Source organism: Aphelocoma coerulescens, chromosome 18 (genome assembly GCF_041296385.1).
Source record: "Aphelocoma coerulescens isolate FSJ_1873_10779 chromosome 18, UR_Acoe_1.0, whole genome shotgun sequence".
NCBI lineage: Eukaryota > Metazoa > Chordata > Aves > Passeriformes > Corvidae > Aphelocoma > Aphelocoma coerulescens.
This window is the reverse complement of record NC_091031.1, coordinates 7,729,120-7,750,381: the sequence shown is the minus strand read 5'-3', so window position 1 is coordinate 7,750,381 and position 21,262 is coordinate 7,729,120. Positions and strand designations below refer to the sequence as shown.

At 57.4% G+C, this 21,262-nt stretch overlaps 1 protein-coding gene across 9 annotated transcripts; it reads left to right on the top strand.

The window, feature by feature from the left end:
• Positions 1–451: 451 nt before the first annotated feature.
• Positions 452–20,345, top strand: UNC13D (unc-13 homolog D). Of its 9 annotated transcripts, none has more exons than XM_069032873.1 (32): positions 452–599; positions 7,519–7,551; positions 7,801–7,908; positions 8,597–8,656; positions 8,891–8,957; positions 9,041–9,218; positions 9,348–9,392; positions 9,808–9,876; positions 10,078–10,147; positions 10,459–10,563; positions 10,853–10,945; positions 11,181–11,287; positions 11,508–11,625; positions 12,184–12,308; positions 12,578–12,668; positions 12,949–13,005; positions 13,105–13,202; positions 13,436–13,487; positions 13,779–13,909; positions 14,186–14,306; positions 14,888–15,028; positions 15,187–15,285; positions 15,655–15,861; positions 16,034–16,102; positions 16,405–16,484; positions 16,703–16,808; positions 16,883–16,954; positions 17,077–17,160; positions 17,432–17,552; positions 18,150–18,273; positions 18,580–18,779; positions 18,872–20,344. In XM_069032873.1, the coding sequence occupies exons 1-32, from the start codon at positions 585–587 to the stop codon at positions 18,973–18,975; spliced, it is 3,150 nt and encodes a 1,049-aa protein (XP_068888974.1). In that variant the 5' UTR covers positions 452–584; the 3' UTR covers positions 18,976–20,344. The 9 variants fall into 9 exon arrangements, with proteins under 9 accessions (XP_068888974.1, XP_068888975.1, XP_068888976.1 ...); XM_069032874.1 differs by lacking the exon at positions 452–599 and adding an exon at positions 1,983–2,041; XM_069032875.1 differs by lacking the exon at positions 452–599 and adding an exon at positions 2,950–3,370.
• Positions 20,346–21,262: the final 917 nt, after the last annotated feature.

Genomic DNA, 21,262 nt, shown 5'->3' with positions numbered 1-21,262 from the left:
CTGTCTCCCTTCGCAAGCACGGCTGGAGGTGGCAGGAGGCGTGGGGTGAAGTTTGGATCCAGCTGCTCCTGGAGCATCCAGGAGCAGAGCCAGCCCTCACTAGTGAGCAGCTCCTATCACATCACAGGCACCTCCAGCTGTAAAGAACTGCCAGGGGTGTGTTGGAGGTGAGTTTTGCCAAGGCAGGCTGTGATCAGGAGGAGTTTCAGGTTAGAGCTGCACAGAAAAGCCCAAGTGACAAATGTGAGGTTTGTGGGTGGGGAGGAAACCCTGGGATGTGCAGGGTGGGGATCTTTATTTCAGTCAAGGCTCTCTCAGCAGCCGTAGCAGCTGTTACTCACCTGGTCTGCTCTCTGGAGTGAGTCAGCTCCAAGAGACTGGAACCAGTATTTCAGTCCCCTCCTTGCTCAAGGGCTGGCAGGACATGAAGTGGCCCACGTCACGGGGAGCAGGAGCACGGACTTGTACCTGCTGCTGCTGGCTGCTGGATCTCCTACCTCAGGTCTGCAAACGGACCAGGATCCCTCCCTGCTGGCTCCTCCCAACCCACCTGCCATTTCCTACACAACTCCTATGGTTTCCAGATGCTGGAGCAAAAGGTATCAGCTTGGCTCCATTTAGGAGCTCAGCTCAGCAAATCCCATCTTTCTAAACTTTTCCTTTCCCTTGTTCAACTTGTGTCTCCTCCTCCTCCTCTTCCTCCTCCTCCTTTTCCATGTACTTTGCTCTGTGAGGGCTGGGCTCTGGCTAGGACACACTGGCTCTCCCCGTGGCCCAGCCTGACTGCAATAATATTCCATGTTTTGGCGTGTCCCTCTGGAATGTGGGGGCGGTGGGAGGGGTTGTCCTTCAGCCTCCTCCCATCATCCAAGCTTGTGGCTCTGTGGGCTCCTCAGGGGCTTTGGCAAGTGTGTGGGGAGAATTGTTGGTGGAAAAGCCATGGGGAGAATGCTTTGTGCTGAAGCTGGTCAGTAATTCGGTGTCTGCTCCGGAATAACCTGGTTCATGGGCACCATGGGGGCATGGAGGTACCTGGGTGTCAGCCCCAAGTTCTTCCACCTTCACAAGCATCCCCCTGGCCCCTCCTCAGCTCAGGCACATGCTGTAGGTCCTGCTTCTCTCAACTCAGCCCCCAAACAAGCAAATAAATTGGCTTTGAAATCTGTGTCCCCCATTCGCTGTCCTTGCAGTGAGGGGTTGATAAATCCAGTGTCTGAAATGGAATTATCTCACTGGGAGAGGGAAGTGGAAGAAATACTTGCTGCATACACAGCACATGACAGTGATGGTGGAAACATTTTAAAGTGGTCACAAGGTGCTGTGAGGCAAATGAGGGACATCCAGGTCTACACATGAAGTCTGTGACCTCCTCAGATTCATCCTTGCACATCCCTGCCATGGAGCTGGCAGCTCTTGTGCCAAACCCCTGCTCCTGCACAAGGCTCCCACGGGGAACAGAGCTTTCACAACTGCCCTGTCCTGTGTGGGTGGCTGGGAGTCCCCTTTGCTCTTCCCAGAAGGATGGAGTTTGCCTTGACATCCTTCTAAGGTGCCCCAAATGAGGTGGGAGGTGCTGTGTGTTCCCCACTTCCTTCCCAGGTACCACCATCTTTTGGGAGGTGCCCCCAAAGTGCTCGGGAGAGCCTGTGGCAGGAGAGATGTGGGGTCAGGGCAGGAGTAACTAGAAGGACCCACAGGAAACAGGGAGGAGGGATGACTGACATCCCTCCCAGGTAGGAATTGTTGGCCCCACAGCACCCAGTGGGTCTCAGGGGGATTCCCCACCTGGGCAGCCCCAAAGAGGATGAACAGGGATGTCCTTCTCATTTTGAAACCACCTTCCTCCCCCCTGCCTGGTGACTGCACTGTCCACTTTGCCAAAGCCTGGAAGGCACCACTGGGTTTTGCAGAGTCATTGGACCCGTGGTTAAAAGGAGAAGTGAGGGAGGGACATGTTGAAATCAGTTTTTTGACTATTTGCCCATTTCCATCCGAGAGATAAGGGTGAGGCCAGGCTGCGGCTTCAGGATCGAGACAAGAGGTAGGAGATAAACTGCTATTAATGCTTGGTGTAGAGTCCTTTCCTAACAGGTTTTCCTTTAAGGGGAAGATGATTCCCTATAAAGAAGGTGATGATGCTTGTTCTTTGGAGATCTGTTTTCTCAGCAGCCCCTACAACCCCACTCAGCAGCGACCTGTGGACTTTAGTTATACTGGGGACAGGGATAAAGGGTTTTCCTTTAGGATGACTTATTTTTAAAAGGAACATAAGGCTTCGGTCCATATTGTGCATAAATATGGTGGCTATTTTGAGAGGCAGACTGACAGTGTGGGAAGGGGGGGCTGTTGTGGGGAATGCCGACCCCCTCCCTCTGGAAAGTCCTGCCTTGGATGTCTGGGATGTTTTGCTAGTTGTCTGCCAGCGTGGGGAATGGAGTTTGTCAGGATTGTCTCTACTAACTAGAAATCCTTGCTCATTCTGGAGCTGCCTTTAGGGCTTCTCTTATTGTTTCCTGGACAAGGAGTAATTCGAGGTGCAAATACAGGAGCTTGGTGATTTTTGTCACCGGTATTTTGTGCAAGAGGTGGCTGCTGGTAAAACCCAGGGGGGAAAAAGGACCAAACAGCTCTCCCTTGGCACGAACAGAGGCTCAAATCCATGTGATCCCTGCACTGAGTCCTGCCTAAGGACCGTGCTGGCCTCTGATGGGAGCTGAGTGCTGCCCACCCTGCCGGGCTGTGCCTGGGCATTTCGGTGGGCATTGCAAACCAGGCAGTGGCCACCTGGGGAACTGCTGGGGAAAGAGCTTTTAAACGGACTCTCCCACAGTGCAGCTGAACTTTTCCTTTGTAAAGCCTGCACAACCCCAGCCCAGCCACCAGCTCCTGGCTGGAGAATCACTGTCTGATGTTTAGCAATAGTTATGACTGGATTTTATTTCTCCAGTGTTACAAGGAGGAAAGAAGTGGATTTGAGGACTGACTAAACTCATTCAGCTGTTCTCTGTGCTGGTTGAGGCAAGAGACATCCTGACTGCTGTTATCTTTTTGTTGGCAAGAAGCAGTGAAAAGTGTGAGCAGCTCAAGGATGCTGTGTCCATGTCCTGCCTTCACCTCTGGGGTTGCTCTTTGCTGGGCCAGATTTTGCTTTTGCAATCAAAGCTAAAAGCAGAGATGACAGCAATGGTTTCCAAAGGCCATTGTGCACTTTTCTCTACTTCCCACTGACAACATTTTGCAGGGGAGCAGAGCACTGATGTCCCAGATCAATAAACTGCATTTGTGTGTGTCATGGGGCAGGAATCGGCTTCTCCACCACGTCTCCCTCCATCAGCAAGGGAGGAGATGCTTTTAAAGCTGTTTGCCCAAGGTGAGCCAATGGGAAAAGGCTGGATAAAGCAAAGGCTGAGGCTGGCAGGGCTGGGTAAGCACCTCTGAGCATCTCTGACACCAAAGGGAACGGGTGTTCTCACCACGTGTGGGGTGAGGAGGGGACTCCAGTGCCAAACTGGGGAGTGCACAAGAAAGGGTTCTGAAGCCCAGTTCCTTGGGGCACCCAGTTCCTGGGGACAGTTACCAGAGCCCTCCTATCAGGGGAGACAGCAGAAGTGTAACAAGCAGCTTTTTTCAGACCTCAGGGGACAAGGTTGACAAATCACAGGAGTGGATTTCAGCTTTTTGGTGTCTCACTATATCTCTGGATTATTTTTCTGTAGATTATCTTGGCATCCCCCTGCCCTGGCAATTCACTGTGTTTATGTTGTGCAGCCCCTCTTGGCCCCAGTCCTGTACTGGCTGACCTGGATAAAGAAAATCTGCCCCCCACATCAACGCCCTGCCTGTGCTCTCAGCCCTTTGTCCATCTCCTGGTCCTGCAACCTCAGGGAACCCTTTTGCCATTATCACCTGCTCTTACAGGGTTCCAGGGCAAAGGGAAGGTGTGTCTCTCCTAAACTAACCTCCCTCAACTGAAGGACTGGATGAGTGCAAGGCTGGAAGGGCCTGGCTGCCTGCCCTCCTCCTCTCACTCTCACAGGGATGCTGCTGCCAGCATCCTCCTGCAGCCCTGCTTGGAGCCAGCGTGCTGTGGGTCTCTGTGCTGATGGACTCTGACTCCTTCCCTGCTAAGGAGACAAACTTTCCAGTGCAGTTTCCATGGTCATGGTTTCCTGTTTGGATTCAGCACAAATCCCTGAGTGCCTGCACAGTACCACTGATCCCAGTGTGGAGCCATTGCTGCCTGTGTTACATCTGAAGCGTCTTTTTAATGGCTTTTGGACCTTCCAGGGGACAGAAAGAGGCTGGGAACACAGCACAGAGCCTGTGGCTCCTCAGCAGCCCCGGCAGGGACACCAAACCCCAGCAGTGACACTGAGCATGGGCTGTCATCCTCGTCCTTCCCCGGGCTGTGGGTCCGGCTGCTGAGCAGCAAATGCTTGTGCAGCTCAAGAGCTCCTCCAAAGCCCAGGCTGCTCTCAGCTGTGTCTGTAGGCACAGCAGACAGCCAGGAGCAAGCTGGCTCTTCCCCTGGCCATCTCCTGATGCCCAGCCAGGCCTTCCCCCACCCAGTTTGTTATCAGTGAGAGCATCCTGATAGGGATCTGCGAGGGGAGGGCACGGCTGCCGGTCTGGGACAGGCAACTGCCTGGCAGGTTCCAATCAGATAAAGTGTTTACAAGAACGAAAGCTGACAGTAAAGAACAAATTTTCAACTTCATTTCTTGCTGCTTTTTTTTCTCAGTAGCTCTTTCTGGACAGCCCGTTTGGGGAAAAGGTCACAGGCCCTTTCTCAGTGCTGTTTTTGGCTCTTTACTGCATCTGTTCTCAGCCCAACCTTGTGCAACGCTCCTGGGTGTTGCAAGGACTTCTCACCCTGCAGCTTTTGCATGGGGTTTCAAATCCCCTCCATTCCCCGGGGCTGAAGACACCCCCTGCTTTCTGCAAGGTCCCTGTCTGTGCTCTCAAGGCGCTCTCAAGGCACGATGGATCTGAAAAACACCTCAGAGCCCAGATCCTTCTTGTTGCCTCCACCAATGCTCTCCATCTCCCCTTCCCCTGCTGGGCTTAGCCTTCTCAGGACTATTTCTCTCTGCTTACTCCCAATTCCAGGCTCATAGGCGATAGCAGGGACTGGATGTGACACCTTCCTTTTGCCCCCAGCCCATGTGTGCCACGCAGTCCCCATGCTGGGAAGCAGGGCCGGGGCGCCTGCGTCCCTGGGGTGCTCTGGAAGGAGCCCTGAGCACGTTTCCGCTTTGCTAAAATGGCCACGCTGTGATAAGGTCTGTGGTTTCCTCCTCTGAGCAAGCGAGGGAGGCCACAGTTTCAGGCAGAGCTGCAGCCCTGCCCCACGCTCAGCCTCCCCCCGAGATGGATCGTGCTGGTGGGAGCCCCCAGGGGACCCTCCCCAGGGAGGAGAACCCCGAGGTAGGTGGCTCTGAGCCCGGGGGGCTGGGGAGGGTGTTTGGGGTGCGATGGCACCAGGCAGGGTCAGGGTGGCTGTGCCCAGGGGACCTGGGGGGCAGCGCTGGGTGCTGAGGCTGTAAAAGGGGAATGAGAGAAAAGGGGCCAAGTCCTGGGTGTGATGCTTTGCCAGGGTCACCAAGGGATGGGGGTACCATACCCATGTAAATGTGCACCCCAAGATGAATACGGGGTCAGCTGCAGCTCTGTGCCCCCATTGAGGGTCCCCTCTTAGCTTGGCTTTGGCTTCCCAGCCCCCTCCCAGCCCCTCTGGGCTCTCTGCTGCTAGCAGCTCCCCCAAACCCTGCTCTGGGCCATCCCAACCTGACGCACTTCCTCTGTGTCCCTGTGTCTGTTCCCATGAGATGGGACCCACAGCTCTGCTGGGAGCACAAGGGCGCAGTCCCCCGTGCTGGGCTCCTGGGATGATCTGTCCTGGTGGACTTGTCCTCCCTCTCAAGCACCCCTGTCCCTGCAGCCCTCGCTGCTGCAGCTGCTGGGGTGGGCTGATGCCGGTGGCTGTATCCAGACCCGGATTTAAGCAACACTCCTGGATTTGAGCTGGGTTCTTGGCATGGGGATTAGCAGCAGTAAACATGTCCTGGTGGCTCAGCTCAGCTTTAGCTTAACCAGTCCCATGTGCACATGGGAGCATGGAGCAGATCCCGCAGCGTGTCTGGGGGCAGAAGGGAACAGCAGGGAGCTGCTCCCAAAACCAGCAGGGATTCCTCCCCCTGCCCTCCTGTGCTGCCCCATTGCTGGGCAAGGAGCAGATGCTCGTGTCTTGCTGATAAATAACAGCAGCAGAGAAATAAAGTCCTTTTTCTGTCCCCTCTGCACTTGCAACCTTGCCATGGGGCGGTGCTGACTGTGGGGATGCTGAAGGATTTGGGATGGGGCCATGTCCCCCGTGCCTTGGCACAGGCAGGACAGTGCCAGCAGCAGTAGAAGGTGGATGGTCCCTGGGCAGGGGCAGGCTGGGACCCTCCTGAGTGCAACAGGTTCCCCTTTCACAGGGGTGCTGCCTCCAGCACCCACCAGTGGGTACAAGAAGGGATGTAGAGGCAGGTGGGAGAGAAGCAGCTCAAGGGTTAAACTTGCCAGGGCCAGAAGGGTTGAATTCAGTCCAGATGGCCGGGGGATTATGCCAGCCCTAGATTTGCCATAAGCAAATGTTAATGTTCAAGCTCAGGGTTGGTTTATTTTTTTCTGTTAGGGGTATCCTAAGGTCACTTTGGGGCCTGGGCTGACCCACAGGTAGGACTTGTCCATCCATCCATCCATCCATCCATCCATCCATCCATCCATCCATCCATCCATCCATCCATCCATCCCCACCAGCCCTGGATGAGCAGGTGCTGGGACCATGCTCTGCAAATGCTCCTCAGCCCAGAAAAGCCCAAACTCATTTTAAAAATTTCTGTTACATTTTTTGGTGTCACCCCTTGTATTCCCAGTGGCTCCAGTGCCAGGACCAGTAGCAGATGGCACAGGGACACTGGTCCCCTTCCTCTGGTGGTGTCACCGCTTGGATTTAATTCTTATTTGGAAAGTCAGTGTTGTTGCTGGTTGTCCTTCACGTGGGGAATGAGCAGTGCACCTTTGCAGCTTTCAGAGATTTGCAGCAGTGCACCAAATCCTGTTGGCTTTTGGCATCTCCCTGCCCAGCCTGGAGCTCCTCACTGTGCTCTGGCCCCCTGACCTGTGCCTCAGTTGCTTTGCTCTCCAGCCTGGTGCTGCTGGAATGAGCAGCTCTAGGGGGTGAAAGGTGGGTGGTTGGCTTTTAAAGCCTCCTGGGGGTAACCCCAAGCTGCTGATGCCACCCTTGCAGCCCCCTCCTCAATTAATGGGGCTGGGGGGGAAGCCCCCCATGCTGCCCTGCTGGTGGGTGATTCCCCTCGGCTGTGGGGTGTCAGAGCATCCTTTGGGACATCCCACCCTCATGTGCTGTGGGTGAAGCCACCCCGTCCTGGCTGCCCTGCCTTGTCCGGCCACGATTTCCTCCTCAAACCACGCTCGTGATGGGAAACCTCTCTGCTTCCCTTCTCTCCCCAGATGGATCTGTCCCACCGGTTCTCCAAGGACGAGGTACGAGCGTGGCCCCACTGCGGTCTCAGTGGTGCTGGAGGGGGTGGCAGCGCTGCAGGGGCCTGGGGACATGGCTCAGCTCCTGGAGATGCTCCCCAGGGACAGCCGGTGTGGGCGGGCAGGGCTGGATGCAGGGGGTGCCAGGAGCTCAGGGAGCTGTGAGGAGGAAGTCTGCTGATCCTGGGGGATGCACGGAGCACGTCCCCGCCGGCTGTCCCCACACGAGGTGCCAGCACTGTCCCCCCACAGCTGGCCCTGCTCTACGAGGAGGTTCTCTACACCGTCCGGCACCGCCTGGGCAAGCCCGAGCAGCAGCACATCGGGGACTCCCAGGAGCTCTACTCCTACGTGCAGAAGGTGTGTCCCTCCTGACAGGGTCCTCAAAACCTGTCCCCTGACACATCCATCCTCCCAGCTACAGGGGATGGTGGGGGTCTGTTGTGCCCCAAGCTCACTCAGCGGGTTTTTAAATGGGCTTTGATTTACTCTGGTGGTTCACAAGAGACCACAAAATTCTCAGGAGGCTGAATAACAAACTTTCACTTGCAAACTTGAGAATATTAAAGTTGAATAAGGTTGTGCTTTCCATGTGCCAGGGGCTTGGGCTTGACCAGAGGCTCCAGGAGCCAGGATGTGGAAGTGCCCCATCCCACCTGCTCAGAACTTGCCCTAACTCCACACACACACTTTCTGGTTGCTTGGAGCCAATAATCATTCCTCTGGGCCCTACAGGGTCGCTCAGAGGGAGCTCTTAACAAGCACCATAAAAGATGCAGCAGCAGCATCCAGCTGGAGGGCTGGGAACAGCCTGTGGCTGGGAAATGTTAGCCCTGGGGAGAAGTGTTTATCTTAGGCTGGGGATGGTGGGAAGAAGGCTCTCCCTCAAGGGCTTTCAGCTGGTCCCCAGCCTTCCTGCTGGGCTCTTTGCTGCTCTCCTCTCCCCTCGGGCTGCAGCTGGCTCCCAGGGAGCAGCAGGAAGCCCCTGGCTGCTCTCCAGCCCCTGTTAATAGGGCAGCATCCATCAGCAGCCCCGATATCCTCACAGGCTTTTGGCATGGACGCAGAGGAGCACAGTGTCATCATGCAGAAGGTCATGGAGCTGGAGGTACAGTGTCCCCAGTATGCAGCTGGGGTGGTGCTGGGGGGCTGCAGTGCCTCTGAGCCCCTGTGATTGTGATTTGGGGTGCCCTGGGGTTGTCACTGCTTGGGTGGGGGCTGATGGTGTGGTCCTGCTCGAGCCCCATCCTTCCTTGCAGGGTTGTTCCTTCCTGGCAGGGTTGATCCTTCCTCACAGGGTTGGTGACCCCACACATTAACAGCTATTTCTTCATTTTTCCAGAGCCCCATTTACTGCCTGAAAGCCACTGTGAAGGAAGCCAAGGGGATTTTGGGTAAAGACGTCAGCGGTAAGTGGAGACGGGTGGGTGTCCCGTGGGAAGAGGGGCAGCTGCTGCTCCCGAGTGGAATTCCCACACCTCCGCCCTCGCAGGGCTCAGTGACCCCTACTGCCTGCTGGGCATCGAGGCCAGGAGCCAGGAACCAGCCCACCCTGACCACAAGAAGAGGATGAAGGCTGTGGTCAAAGACCTCATCCCCGAAGACCAAATCCATCGCACCCAAGTCATAAACCAGACCCTCAGCCCGGTGTGGAACGAGACGTTCATCCTGTAATCCAGCCCCACCCCTTGGCTCTGCTCTCCGGGGGGATGCAGGGGGAGGCTGGGGCTCTTGGGTGTGGATGGAGGGTTCACCACTGGTGTGTTACTCGAGTAACAGCATCCCCTGGTGCCTTGCAGGGAGTTTAAAGATGCAGAGACATCCAGCTTCCACCTGGACATGTGGTGAGTGACAGCATCCCAGTGACCCCGGGACCCTGCCCCGAGGGTGTTCTGCCTCCTGGGAGAATCCCTGGGGTGTTCCTTCAACCTGCACCCTTTTAAAGGCCCAGAAGGCAGCTAGGGACCCCTTTCCCCATCACTTGTGGAGCAGTGCTCAGTGCAGGATGTGACCTGTGCCAGCAGAGAAAGCCCAGGCTGGCTGTGCCCAGGCAGGGCTGGTCCTAAGCCCTGGTTTAATTTATGGAGAGAAGCCACGTGCTCGCAGATTTGGGCTGGGTTTTTGGGGTGGCCTCAATCCTGTCACTTCCCTGCTCCTGTACTTTCCCCTCTCCACTGTCATTGCAACTGCCTGCTCTGTTTTTCCAACATCTGGGTCTCCCCCTTTCCCCGCGGTGGGTTTTGCCTCCCGTCCTCGCAGGGATTCGGACGTGGTGGAGTCGATGCGGCACAAGCTGGGGGAGCTGACGGACCTCCACGGCCTCAAAAGGTTGGTGCCGGTGTGGCCCCAAGGCTGCTGAGGAAAGAGGGGGTGGGAAATGCTCATTTGCCTGCTGGATTTTAAAAATCGCCTTTGGAAGGAGGGAGGGGGGTGGGGTGGCAGGTCTGTGTCACCCTTCTCCATCCCGACCGCGGCCGGGTCACAGCTGCAGGGCACCTTCCCACCCCCTCCTTTGTCTGTGCCTTTCAGGATCTTCAAAGACGCTCGCAAAGACAAAGGGCAGGACGATTTCCTGGGGAACGTGGTGGTTCGCCTGAAGGTGAGCGCCCAGTGCATCCCCTCCTCCAAGGGGCTCCCCAGGCACCAGTTCAACCTCCCGGGATCCCAGGATCCCAGCCCTGTGGCAGCACCCAGCACAGCCCGGATCCCATCTCAGAGCCACGAAGTGATGTCAGGTCCCTCACTGTGCCACAGTCATTCCAACACGCTCAGTCACTGTCTATCCTGTATTTTTAATCCAATCTTCCTGTTCCATGAACGCAGTGGGATGAAGATCCCCCGGTCTTTGAATGAGATCCTTCTCCTGGGAAGGCTGCCCACGGCTTCCCCCTTGTCCCTCTGTGCCTGCAGGACCTGCACTGCTGGAATGACCATTGGTACCAGCTGGAGCCACGGACAGAGACTTATCCCGACCGGGGACACTGTCACCTGCAGTTCCTACTGACTCACAAGAAGGTGGGATGGAATGGGAAGAGGGGTTCTTTCCCATTGCCTGGGCAGGATGGGACAGCTGCCTGTCCCTTGGGGCTTGTCTGGGGCCTGCCCCAGGAGCAGAGGTGCCAGCACCAGGGTCTGCATGAGCTGGACCCTCCCCAGAGCTCTGTGCCAGCACGGGGACCCTGCTCCTGGGGCACCTGCAGCCCTTGGCTCTCCAGGCTCACTTTTTGGGTGCTGTGTCCCCACTGTGACAGCGTCCCTGTGTGTCCAGGCAGGTGATGGTTCTCTCTGCCTTGTCTCTTCCCAGAGGGCCACCACGAGCAGCCGGACACAGCCAAGCTACACCGTCCACCGCCACCTCCTGCAGCAGCTGGTGTCCTACGAGATCCTCCAGCACCAGGTACCACCAGTGCTGGTACCAGCACCAGAAGCAGCCCTCCAGCAGCTGGGCTGGGGGAGGGCTTCCTTTGCAGCCCACACCCCGACACTTGTGTGATGGGAATGAGGGTCAGGATGGTGCCAGGCATCCTTCTGGGGCTCCCACTCCTGCAAATACACCCCACTATGGTGCCTGTCCCCCTCCTCGCTCATCCTGTCTTGCTCCAGGACACATTCCCCTCCCCCTTTCCCCCCAGCAGGCCGGCAGCACCTCCTGGGACGGGGAGCTGAGCAGCCACGCCAGCACCGTGCTGTACCTGCACGCCACACAGAAGGACCTCTCCGACTTCCACCAGGACATGGCGTGAGTACCCCACGCCCAGGGACCCCCAGTACAGCACCTGGAGGGTCAAGGGCCCCAAAGCCTTCCCTGGGACCATCTGGCCATAGCTGGTGTGTCCCATGAGCTCAGGTGTTGCCCCCAGGACACCTGGGTGCTGTCCCTGTGATCCCAGCTGTGACTGTGGCTGGCCCCTGGTGCCCTCCAGCCCCAGGGGCTCAGCCAAGCCCTCCTTCCTCCCCAGGCAGTGGCTGGCCTACAGCAAACTCTACCAGAGCCTGGAGTTCAACAGCAGCTGCCTCCTCCACCAGATCACCAGCATCGAGTACCAGTGGGTGCGGGAGCGCCTGAGGCCAGAGCAGGTGAGGGGCCTCCAGCTCCACGTGCGGGGTCAGAGATCAGGGGAAGGTGCCCCAGGCACCCAACCCTGAGCCTCTCCTCCCAGGAGCTCCTGGGGCTGTCTCACTCCCAGCGTTCCAGGAAGGGCAGGAGATTGTGGGGTACCGGGGTGCCAGGGTGTCTGCAGGGCATTTCCCAGGGCTTTGTCCCCCCTCTCTGTGGAGAACCCCTTACCCTTTGCACTGACATCCCCTTCCTCCATCCCTGCCACCAGGTGAATCCCAACCCCCTGCAAAACTCAAATATGACCCAATTTCTGCTTCTCCCAGCCTGTTTTCCCAGAGCATCCCTGCACCCTGCTGAGACACTGAATTTTCCATGCATAGCAATGAGGTTTAAGCACAAAGCTCAGTTCAGCCCCTCCTGGGAGAAGCTACCAGAGACATCAGGGGTTTTCTCCCATTCCTGGAGCAGGCTGGAAAGGAACAGGAGCACCAGCTCCCTCCTCTGTGGTGCCGTGGTCCTGCCAGCATCTCCCTGTCACTGAAGAGGACAGTGCATGTTTCCTTTCTTCTCCTCAGAAAGCAGAGCTGGCCGAGTCCTTCCAGTCCTTGCTGACCTACGGGGTCTCCCTCATCCGTAGGTTCCGCATCATTTTCCCCCTCTCCGTGCCGAGGTCCACGGAGAGGCTCCAGTCCCTGCTGCGGTGAGTTGGGCACTGGTGCCAGCTGTGTGTGGGGTCCTGTGGCTTGGCCACAGTAATGGCCAAGCCCCTGAGCTTGAGCAAAACTCAGTGTGAGCCCTTCCTCCCCTGTCTAGGCTGCTGTGGCATTTGTCCTGTCCCATCCCTCAGCCTGGGCTCCCTGTGGGGAATGTCACTGGGAGGGGAAGTCTGTTTGGGCTGTCTCTCCAGGAGGAGAGGTGTTTGTTTCTGATGGCAGGTGCTGGGTTTCACTCGAGGTTCTCGCTTTGTAGGGTCCTGGTTCAGATGTGCAAAACAAAAGCTTTCCGTGAGCTCTGCACACCCAGCCCTGACCTTCCCCAGATGGTCTCCACAGCTCTGAAGGTACTGGGGGTCCCACCCACCCCAGCCCCAGCAGGGTGGGACCCTGTGGGTCTCTCTTCCCTTCCCTTCCATCCCCTGCCCAATGCCCACAGCTCAGCAAATCCACACAGATCACCATGGTGTGGGAAATACCAGCCCCTCTTCAACCTGGTGGCCCCAGCCTGTGGTTCCCACCACAGGTCCTCACCCCACCCAGGGGACAGGGAGAGTGAAGGGGGTGACAGAGCTGGCTTTGCTCCTCCTGCTTCCCTGCCATCCCACCAGGACTCCTCTCTTGCAGTCAGGCACCATGGAGTGGTTTCACATGCAGAAGCAGCACCTCAAGCCCATGGTGAAGGTCAGTTCCCACCTCTGTCTCTCCGACACGATAAAGTCACCTCAAAATGTCTGAGCATCCAGAAGCTGTTGCAACCTGAAGCTGTTCCTTCCTTTGCAGAGCATAGAGGAGAATAGCAAAGCCTTGTCCAAGCTCCTTCTGGAGGTGATAGAAGATCTCAAGCAGTGCCAAAAGATCTGGAATAAATTGTTCAGCACGTAGGTTTCAGTGCTTGATCTCGCCCCCATCCACCTTCCCTGGGGTCAAGAGTGACAGGGCACTTTAATGCCTCCTTCCTTGGCCTTTGGGCTCCACAGGTGGGATCTTTGGTCCCATCTCTGCCCCTTAGAGCTGTACTGTCCTCACCCAGGACGTGGCCCGGCAGGGTTTGCTGGGCTGCCTTTGCTGGGCTGGGGTTGGCAGGCTCCTGACTCCACGTTTCTCTCTGCAGCAACCTGAAGCTGAATATCTTCTCCATTGCCTACCTGGAGCTGGAGAGCCTGGTGAGCAAGCCTGGGCTGCTCTGCCCTCGGGGGACTAAGGTCTAAAGACAGGCTGAGGTTTTTGGCCACCCTTCAGGAGGCAACTGCTTGTTGCAAGCCTGGAAAGGGAGCAAGGGAAACTCCCTGTCTCTCCCTGTGCACCCACAGAGTGATGATGGTGACTATTTGACCCGACAGATCTTCTGAAATGCCACCCAAAAGGAATAGAAGTCCCCTGAGCTGACCCTCACTCCAGAAGGAGCCTTCCTGGCTGGACCTCACTGTGTCCCCCCTGCCCTTGCTCCCATTCAGGTTGCGGAGCATGTCCAGGAGCAGCTGCACAAGGTGGACAGCAGCATGTCCAGACCCACAGCTGAGAGCCTCTTTGATCTCTACAGGAAACTGCAGGAGCTCTATGAGATGAAGGACTCCCTCTCAAGGAGGTATCCAAGCCCGAGAGAGGAGAGGTGCCAAAGGGAGGGATCGAGCAGTTAACTGAGAGGATCTCCAGATCCTTCCCACTCACCTACCTCACTAATTGCACCCCAGGCAGAGCAGGCTGTTGGTGTCTGGTGTCAATGGGAGCATCACCAGGAGAGTTTTGGGCTCATCTCTGAGGGGGGTTGGTGTGAGAGCAGGAGGAGGGATGTGAGAGCAGGAGGGGTGACGGCCCCGTGCCGCTGCTGTGTGGTTGGAAAAGCCGGTGCCTTCATCCCTAGGGATGGACCTCTGGCTCTGAGCAATTTCCACCAGTGGTTCGAGGAAGCTTTGCCCCTGTGGCTGCAGAAGGCCTACACCACCACGCTGGAGAGGGCTCAGAAAGCCATCCAGATGGACCAGGTAACGTGGGGAGGAGAAGTCTCCCTCCTCCCTTTGGGGACACTCCAGCTGTCCTCCATGCCTCACTGCTGTGCCTGGCTCACAGCACTGAGACCACCACATAGGTGCCTCTGGCAGCCCAGGAGCTCCTGGTTCCTCTCCCAAATGACATGACAAAGTATGTGGTCCCCTGGGCCAGATGATCCCACTCACCCTGGCCCCACACAGTGTCCCTGTGTCCCTTCCTTTGCTGCTCCCTGGCAGCCCGTGTGGGCTGAGGACCCTGCATTTGGGCCGTGCTGTGAGAATCCCCTTTGCTTCCAACCTCTGGGAAGAGAGAAGAGAAGGCAGCCATGAGGCCACAGGCTCCTCTCCCTGCTCTTCAGTGGGGTCCAGCAAAGCTGGGTTGGTTATGGAGGGAAGCAGGGAGCTCATGCTGCTCCGTCCATCCTCATCTCCTCCACTCTCCAAAGTGGTTGTGTGGTGATGTTGGGATATAAGGAGCTGATGATGGGCCAGGGAGCCCCAAAGTAAAGAAGCAGCTCTGCTCCCTGGGATGGCATCTCTCCGTATGAGCTGTGTTTGCCTTCTCTGCCCCTCAGCTGAAGCCTTGCGGGTATCAAAAGCACAGCACATCCACTGTTGACCTGTCCACCTGCTACGCCCAGATCGTGACAACCTGGCAGCAGCTCAACTGGCCAGACCCTGACAAAGCCTTCATGATCATGGTCAATCTCCTGGAGGTTTGTACACCTGGGCACCAGCACCTGCAGTTTCCTCCTCCTCTTGGAGATGTGTCTCCTTGAAGGAGCCAGTCCCCCCCAGTGATGTGGTTCCCTGAGCCCACGGTGGTTCCTGTGTTGCCTGATTCAGTCCTGTTGGTTTCCTCTCTGTCCTGCAGGACATGTGCAAGATCTCCCTGATGTACTGCAAGCTCATCAAGGAGAGGGCTGAGGCTCTGTCGCTGAGCGAGCGGAATGAGGGCGAGTCGGCCAACAAGGTTGGTACTGCAACCTGTCCTGCTTTCTCCAGGAAAGGCAGGATTTGGCCCTGGTTCTGGGCAGAGAGGGAGCTGAGCTGCTGAGAACCCAGCTGACATCCCCAGTTTGGGTTCCACAGGGACCAGTTGGCCATCAAAAGCCATAATCCTGGAAAATCAGGAGGGAAACGGTGTGAGCAGGGGGAGCGGAATGGGGATGGGGACACAGGTGAGGATGAAAATGAGTATGGAGATAGTGATGGAGATGGACTGGGGATAAGGATGGGGATGGAGATAGGAATGGCAATAGTGGTGGCGATTGCACTGGGGATGGGGATGTGGGATGCTTCAGGGAGTGTGGACACCCTGAAACAGACTCACCTCCCCCAGCTCTGCATCGTGGTGAACAACATCGAGCAGCTCCGGCTGCTGATGCTGAAGCTGCCGTCACAGCTGGACTGGGCCCAGCTGGAGCAGCGCATGAGGGGCGTCATCGACCCGCAGCAGATCCAGAACGCTCTGCACAACCAGCTCAACAGCACCGTGGCCTGCCTGGACCATGAGGTCCGGGACGTGGTGCAAGCCCTGGCCACCAAGGTGACCACCTGCCACTGACCCCCCCCTTGGCTTTCACCTGGCGCAGAGCAGTTTCACCCAAGGTGTCCTGAAGCCCATAATGCTCCTGGGATGGGGACAAGGTGGAGCTGGGCATGGGGAGGCTGATGCAGAGGGCAAGGTCCAAGTCTCTTCCTGTGTTTCTCCCTGGCAGCTGGAAAAGGGCATCGCCAGGCACATCCAGGAGCTCTCATCTTCCAGTGACACCCAGAAGCCTGAGGATGTAAGTATCTGGTCCAGCCCCTCCTGGACCATCTTTTTTGGGCAGTCTTTTCTTGCTTGGTGGAGGCCTCTGTCACCCTCCATCGCTGCTCCCTGCCCACACCTGGGGCACAGGACACACCAGTGATGGGGCCCAGACCTCCACATGCTTCGCTTGATGCCTGTGTCAGCAGCAGGACCAGACCAGGCACAGCCTGCCCATGTTCTGTGGGAAGGAGCTCCTCTGGGATCCTCCCTAGCCTGCTGTGCCCTGCTGGACACAGCCCCCCTGCCCTCCCCAATGCCCCTCTCCTCTCGCTGCAGTCCATCATCCCACTCATGAAGTTCCTGGAGTCGGAGCTGCAGTACCTCAATGAGCATCTGGTCCAGGAGAACTTCAAAAGGTGACCAGGGCACTTGGGATGCACTGTGGCAGAGGCCACCAGTGTCACCATCCCTTGGGCAGGAGCATCCCCTCAGCTCCGTGCGGCTTGGGGCCATCCCACTTCGGGGCTGGCAGGATGAGGCACTTTCTGCTGGGGCTTTGCAAAGCCCTTCAGCTGAAGACCATCTCCCCAGCCCACCCCCTGGATCCTGCTCACAGCCTCCCTCTCCCCTGCAGCCTCCTCACTCTCCTGTGGCACCACACCCTGTCCGTGCTCTCAGCAGCAGGGGGGCTGCAGGTGCCCTCGGTCCAGCACTACCAGAGGCTGTTCTGTGCCCTGAAGGTACCAGGGGGAAGCAGGGGGTCCCTGGCAGGGACAGGGGTTTGGTTGGTGGCTGACAGCATCCTTGTCCCCAGAGCCTGGAGCTGTGCTTCCACGCCGAGGGCTGTGGGCTGCCGCTGGAGACCCTCCACACTGCAACCTTCCAGGTATGGAGATGGGGGTGGGGAGTCCCCATGGGTTCCTTTGGGAGGGAGGGTTGCCAGGGAGGACATCCCCAGGCTGTGGACTTGTCTGTGTGCTTGACCATCACCTCTCACCCTCCCCACAGACGCTGGAGACTCACCTGGCCCTCTGCTCCGCCAGCAGCCGCAAACTCATCCAGAAATATTTCAGCAACAGGATCCAGCAGCAGGTAGGAGTCCGGATGGTGCTCCCAACCTCTTCCCACATCCCACCCTTGCTCACAGGCTCTGCCTTGGAAATGTGGAATTTCCTCCCAGTCCTGGGGCTGTTGGGGCAGGTTTTGCCACAGTGTTGAGAGGAGTGAGCTCAGTTGCATCCCAGAGGATTCCAGCAAACCCTGGGTACTCCAAAATTCCTGCTCAGCCTCTGCCAGACTCTGTGTCTCCCCTCCACGATGAGGATGAAGGACAGCACCCTTATCCTTGTACCCCACTTTGCAGCTGGACACCAGCTCAGAGAAGTACGGGGCCGTGACCATCAAAGCTCTGTACCGGCCTTTGGAGCAGAAACTCCATGTGGAAGTGCTCAACGCCACCAACCTCATCCCGCTGGACTCCAACGGTGGGTGTGGGTGGGCAGGGGAGCCCCACTGTCCCAGGACCCCCCTGGGTGGGCAGGGGAGCCCCACTGCCCCGGGACCCCCTGTCCTTGGTCCCTGGTATGCCCCAGTCAGGAGAGGTGCTGGCAGTGCTTGGAGTCTCTCTCGATTTCTTTCTTTACCCAAGGAGGTGGATTTGGGGAAAATGGGGGGTTATTGCACTGGTCCGGGGTGGTCCAGTGGGATGTGGCAGGAAGGACCAGGCAGGACACAGTACCCACATCCCACAGGCCAGCAGCCAGGGCAGGCGGCTTTTCTTCATCGTGCAAAGCAGTCTCGGGTAAAAACCCCCATGAGCAGGGACCTGCTCGCGGTCCGGCTGTCGTTCGGGGAGATCTCCAGGAGAGGTCACTCCTCCTGCAGCCACCCGCGGCCCATCGCTGTGCGGGCAGGGTTAGCGGGGTTCCCGCACCCTCCAGGAGCCCGGGCCGGGCTGGGGGTCGTGGTGACAGTGCCCTGACCCCCTCCTGCAGCCACCCCAGTGTGTCCAAGCCTCCCCGGCTGGGTTCATCCCGGGGCAGAGGGGCATGGGGAAGGGGCTGATGTCTGCACCCCACCAGGCTCCAGCGACCCCTTCGTCCAGCTCACCCTGGAGCCCCGGCACGAGTTCCCCGAGGTGGTGGCCCGGACCACCCAGTGCAAGAAGAACGAGCTGCACCCCCTCTTCGATGAAGCCTTCGATTTGTATGTAGGGGCTGACACCCACCAGGGGCCCCCCAGTCCCCACAGCCCCCCAGGCATCAACAGAGCCTCTGCCATGGGGCTGCTGCTCCAGGAACTGCGCCCTGTCCAGGGATTTAACCCCCTGCACCCCAGTGGGGTCCCCCCAACACCGGGGAGGGTGCGGGGCTGTGCTGGGGCCCAGAGTTTGAGGGGTTTGGGTCAGTGGGGGGGGGGAGGGGAGGGTGGCTTCCCGTGGAGCATGGAAGGTTGAATTTTGGGAGCGAGGGGGTGGGATGTGATGATCCCCAGCCTGCCGTGCCCCTGCAGCTTGATCCCCCCCGAGAAGTGTCGGCAGGAGGGGGCCTGTCTGCTGCTGACCGTGTTTGACTACGACGTGCTGGGGGCCAACGACCTGGAGGGCGAAGCCTTCTTCCCCCTGTGCCACCTGCCCGGCCTCGACACCGAGGAGGCTGACATGGCACGGGTGCCCCAGACCCGGCTCCCCCTCACGCACCCCAAGCCCACGGGTACGTGGTGCCACAGCCGGGCTGAGGCCCTGCAGCGTGGGGAGGGGGCTGTGGGGAGCATCTCCCACCATCACTCCCCTCTTCTCCGGCAGATGAGATCCTGCAGCTGCTGGAGTCCAGGAAAAGGGACAAAGAGGCTCAGGCCTTCGCTAAGCTCCGCAAGCAGCGAGCCAAGCAGTCCAAGGAGAGGGAGTGAGGGAGGGGCAGGAAGATGGCCCTGAAAGGAGGGGTCCGGCCAGCGGGACCACGGGACTGCTGTGGTGTTGGAGCCAGAACTTCTGCAGGGAGTGTGGGGACAGAGGGGTCCCTGTGCCCGCCCCACCGCCCCCGTCTCACCCCCACCTTCGGGCAGCAACGCTCCCGTGAGCCGTGGAGGGGGGACAGCTGGATTTGAGGGGATTTCTTTGCCTGCCTGGATTAGTAACACTACACGAGGGATGTGGAAGTGTGGCTGTCCCTGTCCATCCCGCTGGAGCTTGTCACTGCCAGTGCCGCATCTCCTGGCCGTGTCCCCACCCTTCCTGTCTGCAACACGACTGATGCAGGCTGGGGACAGCCATTGGCCAAACCAGCCTTCATTTTTTTTTTTTTTTTCATTTTTAAATTTCTTTTTCCCCTCATTTACTTGTGGATAAGCCTCTTATTTTAAATGAAAAGCCACAAAGCTGATGCGTGGGCTTGAGTCTGTGCTTTGGGGCAGTGGCCCTGTGCTGGGAGCAGCAGCACAGTGGGGTGGGATACAGCATTTGAGGTGCTGAATTTCTCCTTTTTTAAAAATGTGGATCGCTTTTGTGTCTGTTTGGTTTGTTTATTTTTTTATTTTACCACCAATTTTATCGACCTGCTGGAAGCCTGGGATCCTGCTGGAGCCTGGGCAGTAATAAAGAGCATCACAGCCCTAGCAGCCAAAGCAGGAGATATTTTGGGCAGCTGACAGCCCAGACATGGGATGCAGATCCCTGGCATCACCCCCAGCCTGTGCCAGGGACCTGGGTCCCTCTGGAAGTGGTGAGAAGCTCTGCAGGGTGCATCCATGTGGGGTGACCCAGTGTGACAGCAAAAATGCCTGGCAGGGCAGGTGGTTTTAACAATTTGTTGTTTTTTTTGGAGCTTGTTTTCGCTGCAATTAGTACTAATTATACACCTGGAGCTCCCTCTACCCCCACCCTGCACGGGGGTGGCTGTGTTCGAGCTGCAGCAGGTCCCTGTGAGCTGCCAGGGACCAGGGAATTAAAAGCATCCCCCTCCCGGGTGCCTGAGCACCAGCTGTGCCCTCGGAGGGCAGAGCAGCCGCCGGGTCAGCTCAGGTCAAATCCTGGATGTGGGGGTGGGAAAAGAAAAAAGCTCCTTTGGTATCTGTGTGACAGAGCCCACAGCAGGAGGGATTAAGGCGCTGCTGGCTCCCAAGGAAGCCATTTGCTGGCTTAGGTTTCAGTGCAGAGAAATAATATCCTAAATCTGGGTCTGGGATTGTGGAGATGCTGTCCCAGGGTGTCATTTCAGCCAGGTCCAGCACCCTGTGCCTGCACCTTGCAGCTCATCTGGAGTTGGCCCCTGCTGGCAGCCCCCCCATTTTATTACAAGGTTTACTACACGAGGCTGGAGGTTTGAAGATGGTCTCAGCTCATTTTTAGCTGTTTGTTTAAAAACCACTGTGCTCTACCTTGCCCTGGGCTGCCAGCAGCCAGGTGTGTCCCAGGGAGGAGGTGGCACGGGCTGACCTCTCTTTTGAGGTTGTTTGCACTGTATTATTCAGGGTGTTTTAGCTTCATTTTTGCTCAGCTCCAGGCAGTTGCGTGGCTCTTTTCCCACCCTAAAAGAAATCCCACCCTTTACAGAGATGGACTAATAAACCTTAATCAATCAGAGCACAACTAACCCCACGGAGCAGAACAGCCCAAGCATTAAAAAATAAGGCCTGAAGCACACAGAACCAGCTGCTAGTAAATGCAAGACCAAGGAAGAGGAAGAAATCCCCATCATCCTCCTCATGCTGGTGAAGAACCCGACACAGGCAGATGGCTGGAACACAAGAGGGAAGGGGCTGGCACTTACACCTACTGATTTTATTGTGTTACCAATACTCTGCAATACAAATGGGCCCATTTAGATTATTGTTGTGATTGGACTAATGGGAAGTGGTTGATGCACCTTTGAAGCGTTAATTAGACCAAAATTAACAGGTAATTCTTGCATCCACAGGCCAGGTGTGCTCTTTTGGGTGCCAACACACAGACACTGTACCCACTGAGCTGGCACAGCTCACCTCTGCCCAACCTGGCTCTGCCAGGACATAAATCCACGTCCAGACCAAGAATTTGGGTGAGAAAGTTTTGGATTTGCCACTTCCAAAGGGGTCTCTGCCCCACCTTAACCACATTGCATCGATGTTCCCCCTCTTCCACCACACCTCCATCAGAAAAGTGAATTGCAACCTCCCAAAAAGGAAGGGGAGCTCAGAGAGAAATCATTTTTGGTTGTGT